Below are 12,071 nucleotides of genomic sequence, written 5' to 3' on the forward strand. Positions count from 1 at the left end.
CCACAGAACCGAAGTTTGGTTTTTTTAGTTCTTTGTGTGTGTCTTTTTGACATACTAAAAATATAGTAAAATATATTTATGCAAAATGCGTTTTTTCGACCGCCAAAAGTTGTATGAAAAATTACTATGGAAAAAAAATCCTAAAATTTAAAAATCGTCTCTGGTATCAACTTATGGGGAATTAGGCGGCAAATTTTTTTATAGCGTTGATGTTTAGCAAAAATATAAATATTTTTCACTATTTTGGTAAAATAAAAAATGATAAAAATCATAAATTTGATGAAAGGAAGTAATTAAAACATAAATTTCAGCAATGTAATTTTTTTCATATGTCCCACACCATGGTAAATACGGGTACGATCCACCTGGTGATTAGCAGTTACGGTAGCCTATGACGCCTGCCAATCTAGAGCCTCCACATGCGCGTTACTGGCCCTTTAGGGTACCTTTCCACTAGAGATGCGCAACGTGATAGTGTTTGATATCCACCAATCATTAGACTTATATTGACCGGGATATAGACCGTGATTACCTTTTCGAAATATCGGGAGCTCGACAAAAATCAAAAAGGTAATCACGGTCTATATCCCGGTCAATATAAGTCTAATGAAAATAACCGTGAATCATTCAAAACTCTCCACCAATCATGTTCACTGTTCACAAAGCGTAGCGCTAGTAGGAACGGGTTCGACTAAGCTGATTGTGGATATCAGAAGCATCCATAACACATCTCTGGTGGAAAGGCACCCTTAACAGTCCTCAGCTAGCTCGCAGGATAACGCGCGTCCGCGGGAGAAAAATCCTCCTATTGGGTAGCCGTATTTACCATGAACTTGTATTTTGGTGGGGTTCAATATAAGTATATAAATTGTCGCATCCTATAAAAAAACTGTCGATAAAGCATTATATCGAACACTAGAGAAAACCAAAACCTAATAATCATCGGTTTTTCTAGTCATAAATCTGCGCATCCACACACCCTGGACCCGTATATGGTCGCACACTGCGGCTTCTTCTTCTTCAACCTAGCGTTTTCCCGGCCTAGCGCCAGGGTCCGCTTTCCTACTCAGTCTTCTCCATTTTGCCCGGTCTTCAGCATACTTAGACGTGAGATTGTTCTCTTGTATGTCCGCTCCCACGACGTCCAGCCAGCGCTTCTTTGGGCTACCGGGGCCGCGTGACTTAGAGCCTTGGACAGCGAGATTAAGGCATCTGTTTTCGATGTAGGCTTATATAGGAGGATTTTTCTCCCGCGGACGCGTGTTATCCTGCGAGCTAGCTGAGGACTGTTAAGGGTGCCTTTCCACCAGAGATGTGTTATGGATGCTTCTGATATCCACAATCAGCTTAGTCGAACCCGTTCCTACTAGCGCTACGCTTTGTGAACAGTGAACATGATTGGTGGATATTGGATATCAAACACTATCACGTTGCGCATCTCTAGTGGAAAGGTACCCTAAAGGGCCAGCAACGCGCATGTGGAGGCTCTAGATTGGCAGGCGTCATAGGCTACCGTAACTGCTAATCACCAGGTGGATCGTACCCGTATTTACCATGGTGTGGGACATATGAAAAAAATTACATTGCTGAAATTTATGTTTTAATTACTTCCTTTCATCAAATTTATGATTTTTATCATTTTTTATTTTACCAAAATAGTGAAAAATATTTATATTTTTGCTAAACATCAACGCTATAAAAAAATTTGCCGCCTAATTCCCCATAAGTTGATACCAGGCCCCGTAGCCGAATGGCATTTCTCCGACGCCAAACGAAAGCGATACGCCGCTGGCTCTGTCGCGCCAATACGCAAGCGCGATAGAGATAGATATCTATTAGCGCTTCGTTTCGTGAGCGTTTCGTGAACGTTTGTGCCATTCGGCTAGCCACCCTGAGACGATTTTTAAATTTTAGGATTTTTTTTCCATAGTAATTTTTCATACAACTTTTGGCGGTCGAAAAAACGCATTTTGCATAAATATATTTTACTATATTTTTAGTATGTCAAAAAGACACACACAAAGAACTAAAAAAACCAAACTTCGGTTCTGTGGGAATTATTATGACCCCCCCCATACAAATTCTCATTCCACTCCTCTACTATACTATGGTAACCTCATTAACACTGGCCACACGTGCGAGAGGGACACCAGTCCAAACAATGCCCTCTCATGTGGACCGTTTTCGCTAGTCTGATACGATCACCTTTCTGTCTCAGTGATAAAGTTCAATTTAGTATGGCAAAAAATGTGATTCCACAATCTAGTTTAATAATTCTAAATCTATGGTCTAACATCTATTCTTCATGTTCTGGAGTTTTTGGGCGCAACTGTAGTGTCACTGTCACTGTGTCAGTTTAGTGTCAAATGTCAACTGTCACTGTTCAAGTGTTCATATCATATCACTGATCAGTGATCAGTGTTTGGATTGTATTAATCGCGGACTTAGCGGTTACGGTACTGGTATTTGGTATGCAAATAATTAGACCGTTATCTTAATAATTATTGAGAAAATTACTAAGAAATCATAAACTTAGCGTGATTAAAATGGAAAGTGAAGACTTGCACGATGCTGATGTTCTTATCAGACCAGCCAGAAAGAACGATATGTCGGCTGTCGCTAGCCTAATACAGGTATTTAAGACTATATCAATAATTCATTATTTATCAATTTTACGTCGGTATTATAAATATTATTTATTGCCTTTTTTAGGAACTGGCAGATTTCCAAAATATGCCAGATGGTCCGAAAATGAATGCTACAGGTGTGGTAACTTTCTATTAAGAAAATAATTAGTTGCGGTGATCTCAAAATTGAAATATAGATTTGGAATTGTAAAAATATATAAGGTGAAGGTGATACTGTATAATTCATAACTTATTGCATAATAATCATGTGGTACAAAACAGGTGTTGCAATATGATAGGGTCACACATGAACCCTGTTAAGGCACTGCAAATTTTCCTTAAAACTAGCTTACGACTAGGCTTACAGTAAAGTACAGGTACATCCATAATTCATAAATCAATTTATTCTCACATTTTAATAAAATAATAAATATTATAGGACATTCTAACACAGAAAAAATACTAAGTTATTTATGGAGTGCAAACTCTTAAGCTACCTCAAAATGGGAATGAAGTATCTTTTTAAATATCAAAGTTACCAACAACAATTTTGATGTTCATGTTTAAAATGTGTTCATTTATTACTAGATTTACAACGAGATGGGTTTGACACAACACCACCAGCATTTCTGCTTCTTGTAGCACAGAAGAAGACTAATAATGCAATTGTTGGCTATGCTCTGTACTTTGCAACATATTCCACTTGGGAGGGCCGTGCAATGATGTTGGAAGACTTGTATGTGAAACCTGCGCTGAGGAAGCAAGGTATAGGGAGAAGGCTTTTTAATGCAGTAGCCAAGGTAAAGATTACTTTGATGTATCTCATTTAAAAATATTTATAGTCAGTATGTCGACACAGACTTGTTATGTTAAGAATTCATGATTATGATAAGAAAATGAAAAATCCTGTTGCTGCAATTACATTCCTGTGGGTTTGATGATGATGATTGGTAAAAACTATCCTATGTCCGTCCATCCATGTGCCTCAAGCTTTATCCATGCCTGAGAGGGGTAATATAATAGATAGACTGACAAATCATTTTGTAACAATAGCTTACTAATTTTATTGTAATGAATATGCACAAAACTCTCATATGTCATTTTTTTAATTAGATATTCGTGCTGAAGGTGGCCCGGTGCATGGTGATGGAAATTTCCATCATATCATTGTCCTGTTAATTAAAGTTTTGCGGGTCATTGGCATTTATTTGAAGACTATTGTGTTTTAACAACAGTATACTTTGAAATGGAACATAGTTGTGATTTAAAAACTAAACAGAATTTGGACATTTAAACTTTTTATTTGCGGGCTCACCGTTTTGCGCCTTTTACGAAAATAGGGAACATGACTGTTCTTAAAATAAAATAATACCATGCACGAAGCAGCAGATAATTATATGAAGCAGCAGATAATTATAAGAAACACATGGACAGAAGTTATTTCTAAATCGAATTTCTATTTAATAAGTCCGGTAGAAATGTATAACGTAACTGAATTGACCATGACGTCACTCAATTCGATTTCATATAAATTCCATAAGTATTAGCTAGTCGTTCAAATTCGTTTTGACAGTTCTTAAAAAGAAGCTGATATGTCAAGGAGGCAAGTAGCCTATTGTTGACCTTGTGTTTCAATTTTGAGCGATAGTACTACGAAAATATTGTTATTTGCGGAATAATTCATGTGTATCAGGTAAGTAGGTAACTAGGTATGTCATTTAATATTAGGTCACTTCTTGTGGCCACATTTTCGAAATTGAAACATAAAGTAACTCGAAAGTATGTGATGGAAATTTAGTATGGCGATTCATTTATTAGTGATGGAAAATCAAGTATAAGTGATCGCAGCTTTTTCGTTTGGGCATGGCTAAAAAATCTTAGAAATGTCCGATTTGTTAGCCGTTCGTCCGGCTCGCATTTGGTCCAGGTCGCTGTTTGTCCAATTAGCGTTTGGTCCAATACGTAATTTGCCTTAAAATCCGGACCAACAGCGCAGCGAATTGACTTTGTAGCAGTTGGCCCTAATCGTAGTTCGCCATAAATGCATTTTGACATACTCGCTGCTTGCCTCAAAAGCGGTTCGTCCGGGTTATTCCCATTTGTGACCACCCATCTGTCACCAGTGGTAACTACTGGAAAAAATAAATAATTTACTGGTAACAAGTGGGAAAAATATTCTCACTAGTTACCCCCGACTACTCTAGTGGTAACAAGTGGAAAAAAAAACAGTTGTTACCACTGGTGTCATTTGGGTGGTAACAGATGGGAATAACCCGTTCGTCCTGTACGTAAATTTTTATTTGCGTTATACTCGTTTCGCATTGATATAACATTGGATGCTTGTAACAAACTCAGGTTAATTATCTATTCGTACTCAGTAAAAAAAAATCACGCTTTGAGATTAATGGTTAGATTCAGATAACATACAATCGTAAAACAGTATTGTTGTAAAGAAAATCTCGTTTTGGCAAAATAGTTTATATATTTAACGAAACAACTTAAAACTTATCTTAACATCAACAAAAATACCTACATTAAGTCCTTCTCTTAAGTTTCTAAAATATCATTTTTGACAATAATTTTTTTTAGGAATTGACGTGGTTGAATCTCATTTCCTTCTAACTTTCTTAAAGCTTTTTTTAGCATCTTGTTGAACTTTAAGTCTTGCAACCTTCTTTTTCGGCTAATTGAACTTTCTTATTACAGCATCAAAATGCCGCCCTTCCTTTTTTAAATGTTGAACTAACAGCAGTAAGTTTGGCTTTACTGGTATCTTTTTGTTAATCCTGTTGTGCCACCCTTCGACCAGATTCGTTGTCCTTTGTTTTTCATAAGCAACACTTAAAATGGGAAACAAGGGTACCCATTGCTTCAAAAAATATTGCTGAAAAGCAATAAATTCATCGCTGTTCTAAATGGAGCCAGCAGTCCCCATTATCTCCAGCCAAGCATCCGCTAAAAAGCATGTTGGTAACAAGCTTAAATACGAACAGTATCTTTTGATATTTCTGCCCTCAGACGTCTTGTTCAAATTCAACTCCTTGATTTTTTTTCTGATCGCCTGTTGGTAGTGGAAATAGCAGCCACTAATTTTAGCACCGGGGTAAACAGCTCTTATAGCATTTATTTGTGCAATTTCAAAATCTGACTTGAAATGACAAATGTCTAAGCCCAGCTTCTCTTTTAAAGAGGTAAACAACGTTTCGTTAGTCGCTTGTGTCTGATCTGGTAGAAGACAATAAACGATTGGCACAATATTTGGGCGAGTAGTGGTGGAACCTATTTCAGCGTGCAATGTGTATATTTGACGAAAAGGTTTAGACGCTCTTTTGCGGGTACCATCACCATAAATCGTACATGCATTCTCCCGGATCAATTGCCTGGATAAGTTGGTACAAAATACCAACATTTTATTATCATCTCCTTCTTCAATAACTAAAAAGTTTTCAGCAATGGCTTTTGGAATCGTGACTGACAAGCTCTTTAAATTTAACTCTTTCTTTTTATGTCGATATAGAGTATCTCTCTTGGAATAAAATTAAGGAATTTGTTCCGGTTCCACTAAACCGCTCTCTGTCAGTTGTATAAATGAGTCCTCAAATATTCCTTGGACGGATCCAAAATCGACAGCCACTTTCTTTTTACACTCTTCAAAATGTAATATCAACTATATTTTTGGCGTGGTCAGGCTCACAAGTATGTTCAGTTTGTCTTATCACACAATCACGGTCAACATTTAGGGTTATAGAGGCACTGCACTGACTTCTGTTATGACATCGCCAAAGAGTACTGCCAGTATCATTTTTCGTATTTAAGTGGTACCGGTATCCTTGTCTCAGTAACACAGGATGACCCCTTTTACTAGTTATAAATGTTATATCCATCTCAACAAGAACCTCAACACAAATGTTTGCAAGAACGCAACAGAATTTTTTGATATTAAAAAATCTGATAAGTAAATATCTCATTGAAAACTTGACAATACGTCACGTCATTTTATAAGCGGCAAAGATGATATTGAAATCAAATATAACCTATGTATTAATAACCTTCTAAAGAGTTCTAAGTGCCTCTTCGATAACTATCCGATAAAAAGAAAATAAATTAAAATGATATATGTATATATTACTAGCTGGACCTGTGGATTCGCACAACTATTGTTTGATAGATACTGATCAAAATAACACGTTATCTTCATTTTAGCTTCTCTCTGGATTATTTTGGACCGTTGTACAGGAGCAAAAAACTTCTCTTCGCACATAAAAGTCTGCTATATTTTAACTGTCAGGTTAAGAACAGGCAATCAATGTTTTAGCGTTCCGTAGTCAACTAGGAACCTCAACCTCTCGGAAAAGGGTTAATTGCGTATAGGGCGAACCGTTTATGAGGCAAGCAGCGAGTATGTCAAAATGCATCTATGGCGAACTACGATTGGGACCAACTGCTACTCAAGCTGCGTAAGTCAATTCGCTATTGGTCCGGATTTTAGGGCAAATTGCGTATTGGACCAAACGCTAAGTGGACAAACAGCGACCTAGACCAAATGCGAGCCAGACGAACGGCTAACAAACCGTAAATTTTACCTTATACATTTTTTGTATTTATATTACCATAATCTTAAGGTCGACTAACGTTCTAATGAACACAAGTTAAATTATAATCTATTGAAAATATTTCAACTTGTGCTGTCTTAAAGTAGTCACACTACTATGTATATAAATTAAAACCGAAATAAATTACACATATGAAAGAAAAAGTGACCAAGTCCTCTGGTGCCTGAGGCTGGAAGTTGGCTGGAGTTCCAGCCTCAGGCACCAGAGGACTTGGTCACTTTTTCTTTCATATGTGTAATTTATTTCGGTTTTAATTCGACTAACGTTATCGTGATTTATTTCAAAAATAAATAAAAAATCATGCAAAGAAGGATTGAGCTTTCCCACTACAACTAATAATGGGCCATTGTGTACAATATAATATGTACATATTCTGTTATTACTTATACCTAGTACTTCTACCTTTTCACCTCTTCTTTACTTTCCAGGAAGCAGCTCTGGCCAGATGTTCACGATTAGACTTTCATGTATTAGAATGGAATGAAGCAAGATCATTTTATGAGTCCATTGGAGCTGTGAATCTGACCAAAACTGAACAGTGGTGCTTGTATCGTCTGACTGGAGATGCTTTCCAAAAAGCAGCTAGCTAATAAACAGAGAGTAGTGTTGGATTGTTGGATATTAAATAAAAGACTCAATGTGATCAAACATTATGGGTATATTTTGTAATGTAATATTATATACTACATATTGTGTAGATTACTGTTGTAGTAAATTTAGCTTAACTTTGCTGTGATACTGCCAATGTCGATGTCGTGACAAAGTCTATATTTGTTATCAAAATAAAATTCGTAAAATCTAATACTAAAAACATAATTGTCATTAACAGAACTATTTACAAATATATAATTATAAATGCCATTTTACCTAGTCTATAAATAATACTACTCTGTTTACAGTAATTATCGTTTTCATTTGAATTACTATCAGATTACACCTTAAGGTTTTCATTCCAAGTTTATTCACACAGTATTTAACATGCAGAGTCGCTGTAGTCCTGCTTTGAACACTTTGTTATTTAAATTGACAACCGTTTTCAGAGGCATTGCAAAAAACGTCTCTCAGTAACACCATTTCGAGTAGTGCCTGATAAGTATTTTGCACTCATAGAAAGCAATTTAGAAACTTCTGGAGTTGTAGTTTATTCCATAAGCTAGCAGAAGTCTAGTTAGTCAAATATATTTTTTAGGTATGAAGTATTTTTCTACATCAATATTTATGCTTAAAATAACTACATGTGCTGGTTGAGTGACTTGTAAAATGTAACAAATCCGGATTTAATACAGTAGGTAAATATTTATAAATATTTGAAATATTTGTTATATACATAACTTACATCATACACTTAAATCTAAAACAGATTCCTTGGCATTTGTTCTTTATCTAATTTGTGGAATGCATTGGTGGGGTGGTATTGTATCAAATTCCTTGCCTGTGCGGTGCCACGGCTACGCCACTGTTATCTTGCACAGTCCCACTTGCTTAAGGTTCACCTTAACATATTAAAAATATTATTTTTATTCATCTCGTTAATTTTGTAATTCTCATTCGCTTGGGCATTTAATTATTTAAAATATTTACTTAAGTAACACATTTCTATTTGAAGATAGGATGAAGGATATAGGGTACTTTTATCTGACATGTAATTTCTTTTATACGTTATCTGCTTCTTTGACGCAACAAGTTAAAAATTCTTATAAAAAGTACCTAAAGGTAAACCTCTTCAACTATAGTCCAAAGCTTCCAACTATGGTCCATAATTAACTGTAAATATTTCGGGTGTGCTTTATTTTTTGCAGTGCTGAGGCTGACTAATTATATAAATGGATGAAAATTCTTGATGAACTTGTGGACCATAAGTATTTGTAGTACTGGGCCCCATTTCTCAAAAGTGAAAGTTACAAGCGGAAGTCTCTTTCCAACTTATCATATTAGACATTGACAACCACTTGTAACTTTTAGCTTCGAGAAATGGACCCCAGTGGCCCGTTTCTCGAAAGGTACAAGCCTTGTATTACAAGTGTGTTTCCATGACAACCCATACGATTTGACAATTCGCGCACTTTTAATACAAGGCTTGTACCTTTCGAGAAACGGGCCCCTGGACTATAATTGGGGAGTTACGGTTCTTTAATAAGAGTACCTACTTAGCCTTTAGTGGCAGCTGGTCTAAAGTATCAAAATGTCTAGGATATCATAATGTCTCCGTATACAAAATGTCCAAGTGTTAAATTGATCAATTGTACAAAATTACCATAGTATCGAAATTACCACAATATTGACTCGATTACAATATTTTATAGGTAAAGTTGGGTTCGTTAGGTATTCTCAAATGGCGAAGGCCAAACTACACAGAATAGGAGCCGATATCGCTTTAAAGTGAAGATAAAACGGAAAAAAGATTTGTGGGCGACCTAGTCAATTTGATATTAAGTATGTAATATTGATACTGTGACATTTTGAATTCATAATTTTATATAGTAGGTCTTTCTGGTTACATGGACATTTTGATACTTTAGACCAGCTGCCACTAAAGGCAACACAGTAATAAATCTTCGCATTGCAGTAATTATGGTATAACTACGTACATTAAGGAGCAATAAAACCGTTGTAATAAAGCCATTATAGGGATTTCAGACTAACGTACATGGCACAAGTGAGTAAGCTCATCTAGACCATTTAAATTTTTAGATTGTTTCGTAACAATGAAAGAGTCGTGTACATCTCACGTAAGGTAACATACGCTAATCTGAAACCGCCCCTACAATCAGCATTAAGAGACACGACTGTATCTAAGTAATGTAGTCTCCAGGTATTACAAACTCACTGTACTTTTCTATCTGATTTAGTTTAGGAATATTTGTTCAGTTAGGTTACCTCCCTTTGCAGTATTCGTATGAGCGCAAGGACCGTCTTATATATGTAATCATTATTTATAATATGCACAATTTGTCGGTTTTGAGTCAATATTTACGAAAATATTTCATACACCTGTGACCTTTTCACAAAACCAGCTCACATATCAATACAGTCCTACTTACACCACTAAAACAAGAACTATTATATATATATATATATATTATATACTAAGTGCTAAGTTAGTAATGTAATGATCGTCTGCGTGTAGGTACCTACTTGATCAATAGGTCTCTGCACGTTTATTCCTACCAATTTAATTATGATATTATTTCATTTGAACTGCGCATTTATTCAAATGATTGTAGATATCAGTGCTTGCTGAAATTACACGGTAAAAATATTATAATTACGAAGCTAACTAAATTACGTAGGTACTTACTTAATTCTCTAAATCCTAGGTGATGACGAAAAGATAATACAGGTACTTGCTAATAATTAGCAAGGTTTCAGGAGAGACTAGTTTAAACCTATTTACGATTTGAAGTTAGGTAGGTAAGTATCTAGAATATTTCCAGGTAGCCAAACAGGTAGATTTTTAAATAGGTTCAGATGACAGCTGATCCCGTATAGGTACTGCTATGACAACTGTCTTCTCTAAAAGGGAATGTTACGCCACATATATAATATTATTCTGCTACAAATATCTGAACATGCCTCTATTATCAAGGCGAGAAGGCGTGTTCAGTCAGATATTTTAGCGCACCCTGGCCGCTCAGATATATCTGATTGCGACCGTACGAAGGGAAGGATTTTATAATAGAATCCCAAGAGTAGTGAAGCATTCTAAAATATCTGATCAGGGAAACATATATCCCTTTTTCGAATTCGGTCGTGTTTTAAATAGACATGAGTTACGAATTCTCTCGTAGCATATGTATGGCCTTTTTAGTGTCGACATAGGCGCATATAAAGTATACCTACTACTATTTTGCGTAAGTAGGTAGGTACTAGTGCATAAAAGTAGTACCATCATTTATTAAAGTAGGTACCACCTACCCATTATCATTTTTGAAACAAGCCACTTAAGAAACAAACTACTCGTACCTACCTATAATTCAGTTAACGTAACGTCCCCATTCTTACTGACGTGCTATTCAGAGGGGTTATCATGATATAAAAAAAAACCGGCCAAGTGAGAGTTGTACTCGCGTTGCAAGGGTTCCGTACACTACAAGAAGGGCTTAAGCGCCTTCTTTTTAGTAGGAACTTAAGTCATTTTTGCGAACAATCGATATTTTGAACAAAAGGAAACAGAAATGAGTTTATATGTAATATTCAAACGCTCTCACACAATTTCAAGAGATTTGGTAACTCCTTGCAGCGGCAGTGAGTGAAATTCGTAATTTGAGTTTTTTTTTAATAGGTTTTCCTGTAATTTATAGATTGAAAACTATCTTGTGTATTTTTTTGAAAATTTTACGCTTAGTAGTTTCGGAGATAAGGGGTCATTTTTTGCCTATTTTCTTAAATTACTTAAAAATTACTTTACTAAAAATTATTAAAAAAATATTTTTGAAATACTTATGAAAAGCTCTTTCATTTCAATATGTAACACAATATAGTTCTAGAAACTTTGATTTTTAATTTTCACTTTTATCCCCCAAAAGTGGCCCCTATAATTGAATTTTCTTAATTAAAATTACATGTCCGTCTTTGGGTCACAGGTTTAATCGGTTCGGTAGTTTCGGAGAAAATTGGCTGTGACAACGGACAGACAGACACACGAGTGATCCTATAAGGGTTCCGTTTTTCTTTTGAGGTACGGAACCCTAAAAAAATATACTTTTCCCCTCACTAACTCGGAAACACGTGTTTTGTCCTTCAATACCAGCGGGTAAAAATGCATTTTATCCACTAGTGGATACAGTAATTTGACCTTGAATATAGTCATTTTTTCTGTTTCAAAGTTGAT

The 12,071-nt window shown here is 35.7% G+C and overlaps 2 protein-coding genes across 5 annotated transcripts in view; one reads left to right on the plus strand and one right to left on the minus strand.

Annotated features, from left to right (window-relative positions):
* The first annotated feature begins 2,399 nt into the window (after positions 1-2,399).
* On the plus strand, positions 2,400-7,837 carry LOC125240829 (thialysine N-epsilon-acetyltransferase-like). The gene is made up of 4 exons (XM_048148960.1): positions 2,400-2,633; positions 2,713-2,764; positions 3,216-3,427; positions 7,669-7,837. Exons 1-4 carry the CDS (start codon positions 2,547-2,549, stop codon positions 7,828-7,830), a joined length of 513 nt encoding a protein of 170 aa, XP_048004917.1. The 5' UTR covers positions 2,400-2,546; the 3' UTR covers positions 7,831-7,837.
* A 43-nt stretch (positions 7,838-7,880) lies between these two features.
* Positions 7,881-12,071, minus strand: part of LOC125240827 (GATA-binding factor A-like) — a 69,535-nt gene continuing 65,344 nt past the window's right edge. For all 4 annotated transcript variants that reach the window (XM_048148957.1, XM_048148956.1, XM_048148959.1 and 1 more), the window contains one exon: positions 7,881-8,733. The gene's annotated coding sequence lies outside the window, so the exon portion shown is untranslated. The remainder of the gene's footprint in view (positions 8,734-12,071) is intronic.

The sequence above is a fragment of the Leguminivora glycinivorella genome, chromosome Z (genome assembly GCF_023078275.1).
Source record: "Leguminivora glycinivorella isolate SPB_JAAS2020 chromosome Z, LegGlyc_1.1, whole genome shotgun sequence".
Taxonomy (NCBI): domain Eukaryota; kingdom Metazoa; phylum Arthropoda; class Insecta; order Lepidoptera; family Tortricidae; genus Leguminivora; species Leguminivora glycinivorella.